The sequence below is a fragment of the Cavia porcellus genome, unplaced genomic scaffold (assembly GCF_034190915.1).
Source record: "Cavia porcellus strain 051 isolate PalLab524CR breed Dunkin Hartley unplaced genomic scaffold, mCavPor4.1 scaffold_20, whole genome shotgun sequence".
Taxonomy (NCBI): domain Eukaryota; kingdom Metazoa; phylum Chordata; class Mammalia; order Rodentia; family Caviidae; genus Cavia; species Cavia porcellus.
The window spans coordinates 48,182,738-48,199,445 of record NW_026947503.1 but is presented as its reverse complement, the minus strand read 5'-3'; the positions used below and the strand labels follow the sequence as shown (position 1 = coordinate 48,199,445).

Genomic DNA, 16,708 nt, shown 5'->3' with positions numbered 1-16,708 from the left:
CTTGGCAGTTATAGGAATATGTGTTGGTAACGTGTATACTTTGATATTTTAAATCATTAGTTTAATACTGTTTCATTTCTTAAAAAAAAAAAACTGATTTCATAATTCAGCCACTTGAATCTTTACTGCAGAACATCATTATTAGCCGGGCAGGATTCCCAAACACATATTTCTTTATTTGACATAACTGAAGAAAGGATGGCATTGCAGAAGCTGCATAAGAGATATGAATACAGATGTAGGTTGTTATTTTGGCCATGTGGGAAATGCATTCCTGTGACTTAAACGCTTACAATTTCAAATCAATTCTTCCCTGGTTTCTTATTATTCTTTTGTTGCTTTTCAACCTATGAGATGGAGCTGCCCTTGAACTTGGTTTTATTTATTTATTTTTTTGATCATTCAAGTGCAACCATCAAGTTGTCTGTAATATTTTAAAACTGAAGCTTCAAAAGTGTTATTTTACAAAATAACACCACATAAAAGTTTGGGCTTTGTTTTCTTTAAAATACAGTGTTGGTCGCTTTATGAATAAAAGCATAATTTCAATTTAGGAGACTTTTTGCCTGAAGCTTGTAAAACAGATGCATCTGATTAACTTTGGTGAGACTGGCCCGTTATTGTAATGTAGATGTTTTCAGGGTTGGGAGGATATTTTAAAAAGGCATGCAAGCAGGTCTTTTTTTTTTTTTTTTTTTTTTTTTTTGAGATTCAGAGAACAGTTTTGTCACAGAAGCTGCATATCAGATTGCTTCATTTTTGCACACTTTTATTTTCTAGTGGAACCTCTCCATTAGCCTGTCTGAATGCAATGCTTCACACTAACACTCGGATAGGGGATGGATCATTCTTCAAAATCCCTGGAAAGGCAGGCCTGTATGCTCTCAAAGTAAGTTGGATTGTTCTAAATTTTATGTATTACTACTCTGTAACATGCATTTTTTTCAAACCTAATGAAAGTAAACAAAATTAGATTTGAGTGAAGAGTCAAAGAATGACTTAGGCCTTTAAAGTATTTTCATGTGTAATAAAATTATTTCATATTAAGAATAAACAATGACATATTTCTTTAAGGAAAGCATATCTGTGGTTTCCTGCATAACATATGGGTAATGGAAAATAGTTGTGGTTTCCTTAAAATTGTTGATTCTTTAAAATTTATGAGGAGGAGAGTCATGGGTCATCAGCCAGAAGTTGAAGATGATCACAGTTGCTATACACCCTTTGATTTAATGACCAGCAGTTGATACACAGGCTTCATCCTTGTATGCCCTTTTGTTTTTTGTAAAAATAATATATTTATTCCTTATGCTCGAAAACTTTTTGGTATAAGTCAGGTATCTAATTCAATAATAAATGATAATCTCAAAGAAGTCTTACTGGTAATTTATACTTGTTATTTGAACACAATACAAAAATCAAACAGAAAGTTTCAGATAACAGAGTCTTAATTACTTTAGTGTAATTGCCATTTCCATCTAGAATGGGAAATGCCATTTAAAATTAGAATTCCAGAAGATTAAATCTTTATGACCTACAAATGATTGTGTAATTTAGAACAAGTAAATTTGATATATTATTTTTCATGAATTAACAAGGAATCATTTTTTTTCATAAATGATGGAATATATTTAAAGTAAATCGACTTTTTTGGAGGAGACTTTTTTTTGTTTAAAACCCCAAATGCTATACCTGGCCAAACAAAAAGCGAGTGATTCTCCCTCAACTGTATGACATTGGGTTCTTGTTTGTCACTGTGTGGTTTCAGAAAATAACAGCCTTGTGAAAATAATGTTTCAGTTGCTTTTTGTAACTACTTCATATTTAGTTTACAAATCAAATCTGAGTTTTTAACCTATTTATATTGTGAAGACTATAAAGTTGAAAGTAAAATGAAAGTAGCATATACCAAAAGAAAATTTGTTTCTAGTTTATTTTGGGGGACAGACTTTGAAAGGTTGTCCAAAAATACCAACCATGAGAAGAGCTTTAACAGGTTTCTTTTTTCTTCCCAAGGAGTGATTTTTACACTGAAGAGCAAATCTGTAATCTGTTTTCCAATTCCAAATTACATATAACTGCAATAATGTTTTAGGATTCTAGAAGTGTTTTAAATGTTTTTCATTGCTAATATATCTCCATAAATCATCATTTTAAAAAACCATATAGAAAGAGGAGTCATGCCAAGCGGATGGAACGTTGGATTTAGTCTGTGAATCTGAACCTGATGGCACAGAGATGGCTGAGGCAAACGCCAATGGAGAAGAGAACGGAGGTAAATGTGAGGAGTTCAAAATACACACCTTTACCCTACAACTCCGCTAGTTCACTAACTGATCACAAGCATTAAGAGATAATTTTTTTCTGTTTTTTACTGCTTATTAAGATTTACCTTCAATCAGTTTTAATTGCAAATGTTAGCATGCAAAAATTGTGTAGTTTTTTTTTTTTTAAGGGGTCTTTCTTTTCTTTTTAACAGTGTCTTTTCTTGAATCACTTTCTGGAATGTAACCATTATCAGTGCATTTCTTCTATAGAGTTAATAGGGTAAAATTGAAGGTATCTAGTGGTTTTATTTTTGGGGGTGGTTTAAAATACATACCAATGTTTTACTACTTATTATGCTGCTACTATCTGTGATCACAAGTACTTTTAGAATATCTTGGCTCCTGGTTTTGTCCTTGTAAGTTAAGCTTAGTGTTACCATTCCTCACAGCAAAAAAAGGTCCAAATAAAATGTTTTCTTGTCAAACATTGGTGAAAAGGAAATGATCTTCCCTGAATTTAAGCTCTGAGTTCTGTTTTGTTATTTCATTTTTATCATTCTCAAAACAATTACATTATGATTCTTTTGGTGTATAGGATTTGCTGTCACCGTTTTGTCCCTTAGAAGTTTCTGTGCCTTTCTCCACCTTGCTCACTCATCCCACTGTTGGTCTCCAATCATGGTTTGGGAGGAAGGCAGTGTATTTAAAATCCCTGTCAGTAGAATCATAGGAGTCACTAAATTATTGTTAAACAAACAAATCTTAAAAGACCCTTACAGAAGTGCGGTATTTCTGTAATAGTCTCAAGTTACTCATTTTGCTTATGGCCATCAGAATCCCTTCCCACGCTCTCTGTATGTGGACTGCAGTCCTAGTCTTTAGTATAGGAGCTGCTGAAGCAGCCACAATCCTGCCCTTTATACTGATGCGCTTGCTCATAGGCCACTTAAGACTGATGCTACTTACTCTTATCTTACTCCCTTCCTTCAGGGATTGTATACTTAACATAAGAAACGGAGACGCTTGCATTTGTAAAATAGCTTCAGACATTTGGATTTTTGTGCTTGGTTTGATAACTCTATTCCTATCCCCATTTTGCTCCCACCCCTCTGGCTTATCCCTGTGGTGGTATTTCAAACCTTGGTAGCACTTTGAGATTAGAAAGAAGACAAACCAAAGATGTACAGCAATTTATGGCATTCCAATGGGCCAGTGAATGGGGCATTCTGACATGAAGAAGAATCTTAGCTTATTCCAAGTGTTGTTCTACCTGCACAACAGAGCTCTTGTCATGCCTCTCAGCATGTGTTGAGAATCTACTCTGTGCCAGGTCAAATTTTGACCTTGTATTTATATTAATAGGGAACACAACAAACCTTTCTTGGAGTTTATATTCTTAGAGATGACCAATAAGTGAAATAAATGCATAATATTTGTAGTTTAATCATGACAGGTGATATTAGGAAAGATAAAAGAGTCAAAATAAAGGAAAGGAATTTACTTGAAAAGAAAAACCTGAGTAGAGTGCAGGAATAAGCATTTAAAGGTAGAGAGTGTAGATAGTAGGAACAGTACTTACAAAGGCCTTGAAGCAGGAGAGTCCCTGAAATGCTCCAGAAACAGCAAGATGCTGAGATTGTAGGGAACTCAGAGTGACTAAAGGCGGGCAGCATGCTAAGGTGTGAAAACAGGTAAGTTATGGCACCAGATCAAATAATCTTGCTGTAGGCTATTTGTGTGTGTGTGTGTGTGTGTGTGTGTGTGTGTGTGTGTGTGATACTACGCTTTTACAGGATTTTGAGCTAAAAAGGTAATATCACATTTTAGCTAGATCGCCAAGTATATGGAAGCAAGAACAAAACCAAAAAAAAAAAAAAAAACTATTGCCATAATCTCAGGGAAAGGCGATGGTGAGTTGAATGAAAGGAGCAACAGTGGATGTGATGGATTCTGTGAATGTTTGAAGAAAGATTCCATGGGAGCTGTTGACTGATGAATGAGGATATGAGATATTAGAATCAGGACTGACTCTGAAGATTTGAGTATGAGATGGTAGGAAAATAGCATTATCTTTTCCTTAGACATAATAATTTAGTTTGAAAATTTGGTGTAAGGTTCCATTTTGACATCCAGGTGGATATGTTACTAACTATATTTATCTGTCCAAAATTCAAAGGAAATTTTAGGTTAGTACAAGGTAAGACATATGAATGTACCCTAAAATCAAAAAGGATCAAAGATCTGCATATTGAAACAAACAGTCTGCTGAGAGACAAAAATAGGTACAACTCTTAAAGACATATGCATAGACAAAGACATTCTGGACAGAGCTCCAGGGGCACATGAAATACTATCAACAATCAACAAATGCAATCATCAAATAAAAGAGTATCTGTACAGAAAAGGACACCACCAAATGAAGAGTGAAGAGGCAACCTATGTAATGGAAAAAATATTTGCCAAATAGGACAGAGGACTGACATCTAGAATATATGAAGAACTCAAAAATATGAGACTCCCCAAAATAAGAGACCCAGCTGAAAAACAGGCAGTTAAAATGAATAAACACTTCTCAGAAGTACAAATGGCCAATAAATACAGTAAAAGAATGTTCTGCTAGAAAAATGCAAGTTAAAACTACACTGAGATACCACTTGATTCCAAAAAAAAAAAAAATGACTATCTTCAAAAAACCTAATAATGACAGTTGCTGGCAATGATGTGGGGGGAAAGGAACTCTTTGCTCTTACTGGTAGGAAAGTGAACTGGTACAGCTAGTGTGGAAATCAGTGAGGAGAGTCCTCAAAAAACTAAAAATAGAAATTCCTTTTGACCTAACTATCTTCTGTTTAGGTGTCTTTCCAAAAGAGTTAAAATTAGTGTAGTAAGGGATACATGCATATTCATGTTTATAGCAGCACAATTTGTGATAACTGAATCTTAGAAACAAAGTATATGTCCATCTGCAGATGAATGTGATATTTATATACACTGAAGTATTTTCTGCTGTAAAAGTAAATTTAAGATATTCATAGGTAAATAAATCACTTGAGAACACAATGGTAAGTGAAATAAGACATATCAAATTGAATTTTGCATGGTTTCTCTTATGTGAGAAATTGAAAATATAACCAAATTAAGATTGAAATAGTTAATAGGAAATAGAGAACAGTTAAAATAATTCCACAAATTGCCTATCCATTGTTTCAAATACATTTTAATAAATATTCTAATTTGTGTCATTAATATTATTAGTTTCTCTTAATTCATTTAAAAGGAAGTGTTCTACTACTGTTTCCTCTTCATATGAGGGAATCTTTCTTGTCGGTCTTACAACTACTGTAAAGATAATGATACACAGTGTATGATCGATTGTTGTTCTTTTATATTAAAAAAAAAAAGAAATACAAGAGAAAGGCCTTCCTGCAGAATACTGAGTTGAAAACGGTCATTTCTTAGAATGTATTTATAGTCATGAAAGTGGATGAGCTCACCGTGGAACTGAAGGTAAATCATGAAGTAGAGAGGCTCAAAGGTTGAGCTGAGGGCACTTGACTTTCAAGAGGTTGGAGAGATGGTAGGAAACAATTTATGGGACTGATGCTAGCAGGACACGAAAACAAGTATTCTGTCTGGGAAACCAAGTGAAGAAGGTGTGTCAAGAAGAAAATGAGTCCAGTACATTGGTGCTTTTGATTTGTCAGGCTGTGCTAACTAATGAAATAGGAACAGTGCGTCTGAACGAAGAACATTCATATCAGTAGAGAGAAATTAGAGATCAGAAATATAGACCATTTTTTTGGAGTTTGTTTTGAGCTAGAGAAAAGGAGTAAAGTGGGACAATGGGTGGAAGAGAAGGTAGAGTCAAACAAAAGGTTTCTTTTTTTTTTTTTAAATGCAATATCAAGTGTTAGGAAAATTACTGAAATTTCCAATTGAAGAGGAAAAATTGATGATGTGGGAAGGATATTTTGTTGTCATGTACTTGATCGGATGAAAAAGGATGGGCACTTTTCAGATAAGATTGACCTTAGAGTGTGGACAGCTGCTAGAAAGGGGGCAGGAGTTCCAGAGGCATAATGGTATGTGAGCACATGTGGCAGAAGCCTGTGGAAGCTTGCTTCTTATTGCATCCTTTTCTCTGTGAAATAGGAAATAAATTTATTAGCTGAAGTGAGCATAATTTTAGAGATTTAAGGAGAAACTATAAATTCTTTGTCCACGAGAGGCTGATAGCATTAAAAGACACTCTTAAGGTTATTAATATTGAATTTATTTTGAGGTCAGTAAGCACAGTTGTGCACTCTCCTTCCACCCAGTTCCGTTCAGGGATGCTTTCAAGTGCAGAGTGATTACATGGTTAGTTTTCATTAGGTTTGAAGGTTTTCCAAATGCAACTACTAAAGCAAGAAGAGGACAGAGGAATGGAGGATGGATGAAGTAAGGACAAAGATCAAAGAGTTTAAGTAGATGTGGAGATCAGTAACAATGTGGTTATGTATGACACTGGAAGTCTCATTGAGATGGAAGGCTTGTTTGCGTTAGTATTCTAGAGAAAATGAGTAACAAACAGCGGAATAAGAGAGTGGAGTCTATGACAATGAATTTAGGGGGGTAGCATGGAATGTGCATTGTTGTAGTCAGGGGTTGTGAGGAGAACAATTAGAATAAGGACATGAAGTTTATAATATTGTTTTATGATGGTCACCCAGAGTTAACACAAGAAAATGCAGGAAATCTATCCCTAACACTAAAGACATAGAATATTTAGCCAAGGGCCTGAGTCCCACAGCAATGTCCCACATGAGTCCAGATGAAGACTCAGAACTCATGATAATGCCTCCCATGAGTGCAACTGGAGGTCTAGAGCCCACACCAGTCCCTTTTATGGCTGCATCCTAGGAAGGCCTAAAGGTCAGTGGTGGAAGCTAGAAAGGACTCATGCCAGTCCCTTTTATGGCTGCATGCTGGGAAGGCCCAAAGGTCAGTGATGGAAGCTAGAAAGTCTATGCCAGCAGCGTGAAGGAGCTGTTTTGGTAGGTTGAGGGTTCAACGCTGGAGCCAAGAAGTCACACTTTTAGCCAAGACCAGGGCTATCCTGAAAAGCACCACAGGCATCTTCAGTGACATGGAGGCCCCAAGCTCCTCAGACAACAAGCACAGTCGAGTACAAGCCAGGAAACCAGCGTGATGAGTTCATCCTGGAGACCAAGTGGCATACATCTTCCCCTCGGGAGCCAGGAAGCAATGCTTGATGTGAGGACCAGAGCTTCTCCAGAAGAAGCAATGGCTCAAATAGCAACTCGGAAGAGAACCCACAATGCCTGAATACCTCAACGCACTAGCTTCTCCTTCTCCACCTCTTTATGCTGGCAACTTTTCTCAGGTAGAACGTCCATGCTCAGCAACATGCTGATGTAATATAGCTGGTGTTAAGTTGACCACCAGTTCTTAATCCATAATATACATCAAAGATGAAAGAAGGGAGCTAGGCTAGGACATCATGAATGGCTGAGCAGTATGTGTACTCTTCACAGGTCCCTGGAAGAGGGACCATAGAATCTGGTAGATGAGTACCCTATAGAGTAGTTGACAGTCTCATGTCATGAGACACAGTGCTGGTGGCATCTAAGGAGCTGCAAGGCAGAAGAGTCTTATGGAAGAATGAGAAAAGCTAGCTCACCTATCCCACTCCAGGTATGGTGCTACAAGACAGGAAAAGACCATAGTTACCACTGGAGAGTGTTCTAGAGAACTTGCGTCTGAAGGAGAGAGCTGTGTTTTGTAGACCAAACACATGAATGGAGTATTCAGAAAAAATATGGGGGTTTCAGGAGATTTTTCTCAGGACTAATACTGAATTCCAAAGGAGACAGAGGAAGAGTTTTAGTAGTTGGGTAGGGGTGAGAGATAGGGTGAGAGCACTCAGCCAGTAATTAAACCGAAGCAGGGGATAAGTAAACTCCCCTAATTTGACATGTGAATAGGTACTTCACAGAATAACTCATACCCCCACGTATTGAGCTAATGCAACCCAAATTAGATTTCCTGGCCTCTCCTTTGAAGTTGCATTAGAGAAATTGCTTTGGGGAATCACTGAAAGCATAGTAAATAGCTTATTTCCTTGAGTGTTTCCTTGACTTGCCCACTTTTGTATCTTATTGCAAACCACAATTGCTTCTTGCAGGACAAGCATATTTCCTATTCATGTAAGTACCATACACCTCTGTGTATAGCCTATTAATCCAGCCTCAAGATACATTTTCAAACTTAAAACCTGTTGAGTGCTTATAAGCTTTGTAAACTGTTTACATCCATATTCTTTTATCTTCTCAGTGTTTCTGTGAAGCACATGATTTTTAATAGAGTCCATTGTTTTATTTTAATTACCTTTAGGGAAACAAACTTAGGTTAAATGTCTCATCTAACTTTTAAGCCCAGATATGCGGGATGACAAAGACCAGGCTCTCGTCACTCAGATGCTATTCCTGTGAACAGAGGGACCAGTTATCAGCTAGTGGCCACTGATAGATTTTGCTTTTTTAGCATTAGTTCTTGGACATAAAGTTGGGAATTTGACAAAAAAGGAACTTTACTCAAATCAAGGAATGGGAGACCACACGATTACCTCCATGTCAATAATAAATTCCAGGAAACCTAACTGCTTTAAGTGATTTCCTTGCTTACTGTCCCTACATATTTGAACCAGCAGTTAGAATGAATGTGCTTTCCATACTTCTTACAGCTGTACAAATATATCTTGAAAATCTAAGGAGGGAGAGTGGGGTGCATGTGTGTGGGTATGAGGGAGAAAGGGGGAAGGATAGGGAGAGGGAAAAGAAGGGAAAGGCCTACCATTTAATTTTCTGTTTCCTCCCCTTCTGCATTCCTCCATTGAGGTGCAAGTGGGAAGAATTGTATTAGAGGAAATAATAACCATTAATGGGTAATATACACTTGACACAGTCAAAAAAAAGTGTGCTACCATAGAGTTATTTTAAATTAATAAAGCTTAATTAACATTTGATGTACATAAAAAGTAGAGAAATATTTGAAAATGATCTTAATGAAACCGATAACTTGATGGCAAAAAGAAATCTTAGCAACTTGGTACCAGTTATTAACTGGCCACCCTTAGGTAGAACTGAGGTAATGACAGAAGTGCTTTAGTCCTGCTTTTGAAATCTGTTGGCCAGCAAAGCAGATTCTTGGAAAATGGGAGATGCTTAACCAAGGTAGTTTTTAAAGAGTTTTGTTGAAAATTTTTATGGTGTGGGAAAAGTGATATATTAATGATTGTGGAGTTTATGAGCCACAGAACTGTGGGTTATATGTACATTTCTTTGACTTCTGAACAGTCCCTTAAGTTAATAAGCATTGGAAATAATAGACTTTTGAGAAAGCAGAGTATTCAGATTTTACAAGCAAAGCTCTAGAGATCGAAGAGTGATTTAGGTGAATCACTTGATATATCTGTGTTGACAACCCATGACCACTTATGCCTATATAAGTATAGATCTTTGTCACCCAAGGAAAATATTATGAATTTTATAGTCTATTTTAGTCAGAGATTTATGGGTATGTTTGTGTCTGAGTTAATTTCAGAGCATAATACGTTGGTATATCACAAGTTTTCCCACACATGCTAAGTGGACTTCCAGTGCATTGCTGGTTTGCAGAAAGCATACATATTTTATATGAAATGATTCCATCAGTGGACGATCTTCACTTTCTTCATCCTTACCTAGAAATTGTTATTAACAAGAAGGAAATGTGTTTCCCTTCTTATGGCTATAATATATTACATGTTTGAAATCAACCATCTTATTTATTTTCTTAAAATGAGAAAACCAGAAAATGTACAGTTTTCATCAACAGAGATCAAAAAGGGTTCTGCTTGCTATTAACCCTAATGACTTTCAGAGAGGAAGCAGCGCACAAGTGAGGGAATTTGTATTTTAAAAGTCCTACTTAAGGAAAAAAAAAAAATAGAGGAAATGTATCCTATGTTTTAGACCTTTAGACCCCAGAGTAAATAATGATTCCAACATTTCAAGAATTTTATATGGCCTCTTTTCATTATTCTTTATGGCCAGTTTTATAAGTGGATTTCTGATTATGTGATTCTTGGCAGAGTTGTGTTAACTTAATGAAACATTATTCAGCTCAGCCTTTGTTTTCTTTGGCTCAGAGGCCGCAGTTTGAAGGGTCTTTTATCAAAAACGAAAAGTGCTTTAAGGTGGCCCGGAGTGTGTGGGTAGGAGCTCTGTTGAGACATCAATTACATACAGATGAGGAGCTTCGTGGAGAAAGTGAGGAGTACGCTAATAAAAGCACTGTCCTCCTCAGGGAGCGGCCACACAGAGTTCACAGAGCATATTCACAGAAGAGGGAACCAAAGGAGAAGAGGGTGACGCTGGGGCCGGGAGGGATTTCTTTGGGTAACTTTAGAGGTTGCCCACCTATTTGGTGTTTGTTTTGCTGGAAGCTTTCCAGTGGCTTCCCTGTGAGTGCTTCAGTGTGATTTCTCATAGGATGCTCTGTTGATGAAGCATGGGTGGGGTTTCAGCAAAGCAAAGCCATGGCAGGTTCCACAGTGCTTGTGTAGGAGGATGAGATGGTGTGTAAGTTTCTACTGGAAGCCCTTCCTAAGAGTCTTATAGGAAGGGATTTCCTTCAGTGTGTAAAACAGGGCCCCTCATTTTCTTGGGTTAAGCCAATTTGTCTTTCATCCAACATGTTTGTCTTTTAGTCAATAACTTTGTTAGCTCACGGAGACACCTGCTCTACATTGGTGGCCTAGAGAAACTTAAGTATGTGACATTATGTTGTTTTAATGATACATAGAAGAAAGTGCAGAGGAAAGAAAATACTCTTGACAATCAGAAATGACTGCTGGCAGCATATCAAACTTCCTCTGCCCACTCTTTCCCATCCTGTCTTCTTTTATTCCTTCCCAGGGATTTCACAGATCATGAGAAGCATGAGGGATTTCGAAGGACTGTGCAGCCCTGAGTCCTGCCAGGGATGTTCTTAAACCAGTCAGTTCACTTAGGCATATTCTAATAGCAGATGTGTAGAGGGATAGAAGCCTCATGGTCTTCTTATATTTGTCTCTTTGTGTTTTTGATAACCTTTATAGTAAAGAGTTCTTTTTTTTTTTTTTACTTATATTGAAATCTTTTGTAATTTTTTTCGTTTTTATCTGTACCAGGGATAGAACTCATGACTGCCTGCTTGCAAGACAGGCGCTTACACCGCTGAGCTAAACCCCCAGCCCCTATCTTTTGTATTTTTAATTAAACTAATTTCCACTTCTTTTGCCCCTCTCTGATGATGGGAAACATCTGGTCACCATGTAGTTACCACCCCTTCATTTTAACTCCTCCCAGTGCTTTACTCCAATTCTAGGAAGTGTCATGTATGAATAACATTTTCCATTTCTTTTCTCCATGAGGGCCCTCTTCTTACATTTTGCTCCTTGAACTGTGAACTTTGTTGTGCCAGTGGATCTTAGTTTTAACAGTCCAGAGTTATGGAGGAAAAGAAAGTTTTCTTAAGTGCAGATAAAACGATGCATTTAAGCATTTTTTTCCTTTTTGTCTTGAGTTAGGGGATAAATATTTCATAATATAGAGGTAAAGATTAGAAAGGTATGATCTCATAATGAAAATAAACCTTCTCTCAAATGAAACAAAATTAAAGGTGTTCCCTCAATTATTCATCTTAATTAGGCAATCAGGGTTCTGTTTAACTATCGTAGTCTGTGATTTGTATACAGGGATAAATGCTCTCAAAACAAAAGTACTTGTTCACCTATGTCAGAACAAGAAAAACCCATTCTCTTTTCATTTTAGTGACTGTAAATAATCATTTCTGAAACAGTTAGCAACCTGGATACCTTCCCTAACTCCCCTTTATTGTACATGAGAGTTGATTATTTTATATGTGGAAGTAATTAGTAATGATGCCTGTGAGTGAAGCACTTACCCTGTGACCTATGCTAACCTTCTGCTGATATCCTTTCTGTCCACTTGTTTCTGTTTCTCATTTTCTAGGTCAGTTGCTTTATTTCTGTCCGCTGTTTTAGGAAACTGATGCAGCACGGAAGGTCACAGGTGTTATACAAGTACAGAAGAAATTTAGCTGCTGATAGTTTTTCACCTCACCCCAGAAGCATGTAGTGTTATTACCCTTCATCGTTCTGAGAGAGAAGTCATTATTGGTTTTGTACTAGGACCCTTAGGTGGTTGAAGGCTGGCTTCTGATAGGATGCGCTGTTCGTATTAACATTTATTTTGGTGATTGTTTTTCTTTTTTCTTTTTTTTTTTTTTTTTTCCTTTTTCTCTAGTTTGTGTTTGAAGGTATTTTTAAGGGCTACTAGTGTACTTGAATTTGCTTGGCTGATAACTTGAATGCTTATGGGGGAACAGTATTGCTGTAGCTCTGTCTTCAGTGAGTAAGTGCAAATTGAGTATTTGTGAACTGCTGGGGGACGCTGTAGTGGAGTTGTGGTATGTTCAATTCTGTGACAAGTGAGCGTCTCATGCAGCATTCGTATAAACTACAAATTCATTGAGGTGTCCACTATGATTTATCTTGAAGGAACATTATCTCAGTGCTATCTGTTACTAATAGAATTATCATCGTTTTCACCACTCATGTTACTTTATTTTATTCTTTTTTTGGTCTCAAATGGCTCTCCTGAAAAAAAGGATAATGGTGGAGATTATGTAAAATATAGTAAAAATTCAATTTAATTAGGTATTTCATTCCTAGAAAATATAGTCCTAAATATGATCAAGAAATTAACAGTTACAATATTTCAGAAACTTTGTCCTCTGAAACCTTTTTAGGAAAATATTGCTGTTTCCATCATTTTATTGTTAATATTGCTCCATGTAATTGCTAGTTTTTCTTGGTCTTTTGAATGTGCTTTTTCCCCCCCTCCTGTTGAATGCAACTAGAAAACTTATTTAATCCCAGATGGCTATACTTATCTTGTGGAAAGGAATATTTTTAGAATGGGCAGCTCTCCATATGCTGGATCCAAAAATTATTTAGGAATTATGTTTTTCAGAAAGAAATGGGAGTCCAGTAAATATTTATTGGACCCACATTGATTTCCCTGATCTTTTAATTTTTAATATTTTTGGCCACATATTTTGTGTATATTCAGAATATGTGATGTATATGATCTTGAATGTAAGTATTATATATAAACAAATTATAGCTCCAAGTTCTGTAGTCTGTTATTTGGAAAAGATTTTTAAATGATAAGCGTATTAATTCTAACAAATTTTAGTTATCAACACTTTTCAGAGACCTAATTTTTCACACATAAAATTAATGTGTACTATTTTTATTTGAAATAAAGCTTTTAAAAACCTGAAGGCCTGTTGGTTCCTGTTCACTGTTTTCCTCTCTGCATCATACGTGTTACTTGGTATGAAGAAATATTCGCAGTAATAGTTATCTGATCAAGTTAAGGATTAATAAATACACTTTTAAGACTCAATGCCATTTTAAAGTGTTATTGATTCTTAACTACTTACTACGATATTATACCTAATATATTATGTACTGTTAGATTTTTTTATTCATTAAAACTGCATTAAACTTGATGTATTTCAGAATCATTTCTAGAGAAATCTGTTGGGATTTGAGAGCATCTAGTAGCATTGTTCAGAAAATTTAAAGGAGTGTTTGGAGAACGAACTGATAGGAAATAAAGGTTGAGTGATAATGCTCTCACTTGCTTTTATTAGATAGTCAAACACCAGTTCCCCCAGCCTCTTGCTTATGAGGTGGCTTAATATGACATTTAGTAATTAATAGTGCAGTGACTGTGTAATTCCCAGCTCCTGGTCTGTTATGTGGTTCTGTACCTACATGTTAACGTAATAATTTAACATTTAGATCATTTAGATCATCGTTAAAGTAATAATTTCTAATTTTGACTTCTAAATTTTATTTTTGTGTCCTTACACAATACCATCACACACTGCCTTTTCTCTTACAATAAGGCAAAAAGAAGAATGGAAGAGGGAAATATATCAATACTGGTGGCAATACATGCAACTTCCCACTGACTTGCAGAGGGAAGTGGATGCTTTGGCTTTCACATTTTCCCTCACTGATTTTAGGATAATGAACTTTTTTTTTTTTTTTCCAAAAAGACTTCTCTATTCAAACTGGATGAATTTCAGTTTTTATGTATGGTTTCCTATAGTAAAATTACATTTACTGACATCCCCTTCTGTGAATTCTTGTTATAAACAGTAATTCAAAGTCCATTTCAACAGTCAATAATTTTAAGTAAATTCAGTGAATAATCAAGTTTTAAATTTTAGTTTAATGTACATATATAACTTAACAATTCTGAGCCCATCTTTGTATATAAATTGCCTAAGGCTCTGGCTTCTGAGGCCAATACACGTCCCAGTTTTGGAGGTCCTATCATGAATTCATCTAAATTTCTAAGTAAACAGGGGTAAGGAAAAAGCAAGCCTGCTCCGGGATAGTCCCAGAAGTGCTTGGGGGAGCTGTTTGACTTTGATCTGCTTCAATGTGTTTGCCAGGCAGAGTGAGGAGGAGTAGTATTTGGAGAACAGGCCTTCAGAGGAAGTGCAGCAAACAAAGCTGCTAGATGTTTCCAGGAAGCACTGAGTGGTCTCCACTGACTGGATCAGAGGGGAAGGGAGTAGAAGAGGCCTGCAAAATGTGAGATTAGAAATAGAGGCAGATCAGGTTTACATTCTCATTTCTCCCTCTTTATATCTTGAGTCAAAGGCCAAAATTAGAATTGCAGGTGTCTTCTTGTACACTTGCCAGTGGATTAGTCATTAGATTAAGAGATAATGCTGCCCATATCTCCTCTCCAGCACTCAACATGGGAGCCCAAATCCACATTTTCTAGTTTAGTTCCAGGAACAGCTTGAAAGGTGAATGAATTAGAGGAAGGGGGACAATTTAGAGACCCTAAGAAACCACAGTCTACAATTTTTCTGGAAATGGTCACCAGTTTCTCTGGCTAAGGCAGCAGCCTCATGGTTACCTGTAACCATCCACCTGCCTTTACCTCCTGACCTTCTAAACAGAACATTTCGAAGGAAGGTTTTGAGAGCATAAGATCAGTGGTAGATCAGAGGCAAGCTTAAAACTCAGCAGGTTAGCTGTAACTATGATCTTGCCTTGCCTAATTTTTTTTTTGCTTTTTTTTTTTTTTTTTTGGCCTTGCCTAATTTTGAGAAAGCAACAAAATGTAGGTCCAAATAATATTGCTATACCTAAAAAAAATGTTGAGTATGAAAGTTCCAGGAAAGACTTGCAATCTTATTTTTGTTTCTATGTCTTCAATTTGTCTACTTATGAAAAGGACATTCTATCTGGTGGAGTTTCGGGTGTAAAGTGGCACTATAATATTTTGTGTTCATGCCAGTACACGGTTAAAAAATAGCTCCCATTCTGTCTGGAATGCTAAAGAAATATCCATTCCTAAGCTGCATGTCACTGTTTGATATTTATTGGATAAAACATCTGTCCTAATTCTTCAGTTTCCTGGCTCCTGTTGTAATTTTACTTATAGGGGATTTCCTTGAACATTAGTATTTTTTTTTTTTTAACTTGGCTGGTCTTTCAGAGGCCAGATTTACTCCTTCAGACAAATAGGCAATTTTTAAAAAAATATTATTTATTTTTTATCATGTCTATTAAAATTTTGCAAAAATAAGGTGGGGATCTTGTGTTTTTTCAGAGTTCAAATCTGCATATATATATATATTTTTCAATTACTCAGTTTATGAGTATTTTTTGATTCAGCAATCTCTATATGATATATATGGGAAGAAACAAAGCCACTCATGTTCACATTAAAGGTCTATTTTATTAATGCTTAAAAAATAAACACATGCACACACACATATGCATACATACACTGATTAGAGCCTGTGGATGTATTCTGTGTACACATGACCTGTATTTTTTCTTAAAATTACTTTCTAACAATAAACTTTAATGCCAAAGGAGCAATCTCCTGCACAGTTTACTTTCTAATAAATTTTGATTTTATTTGAAGTTCCATACTCATATTTATTAGAGTCAGTAATTAAGGGAAAATGTTCTAACCCATGGAAATATCTCAGGACCAAGTTCTAGAAGGAGGGATCTAGAAGAAAAATGTCACATTGTACAAGATTATTCATGGTCTTTTGTTAAATTTTTAATGGGCTGTAAGACCAAAAAGATAAAAAAAAAGAGCTGAATATAAGCAGATAAATTATATTACTTAATGGTATCCCAACTCTGTAGTCTTGCCCTCTCTCTGAAATTCAAGGCTCTCAATTGAACAGATTTTTCTTTTGCAAACTACTTATGTTGATATATGTGAATTTCAGAGAATACCTTGCAACAATAAACTTAACCATGAGGCCAGTAGTAA

General features: G+C 36.1%; 1 protein-coding gene across 1 annotated transcript in view; it reads left to right on the top strand.

The window, feature by feature from the left end:
• The first annotated feature begins 723 nt into the window (after positions 1-723).
• Positions 724-16,708, top strand: part of Asxl3 (ASXL transcriptional regulator 3) — a 101,302-nt gene continuing 85,317 nt past the window's right edge. The window contains exons 1-2 of the mRNA XM_023566846.2: positions 724-889; positions 2,170-2,275. Coding sequence (XP_023422614.1) covers positions 812-889; positions 2,170-2,275 — 184 coding nt within the window. The 5' untranslated portion in view covers positions 724-811. The remainder of the gene's footprint in view (positions 890-2,169; positions 2,276-16,708) is intronic.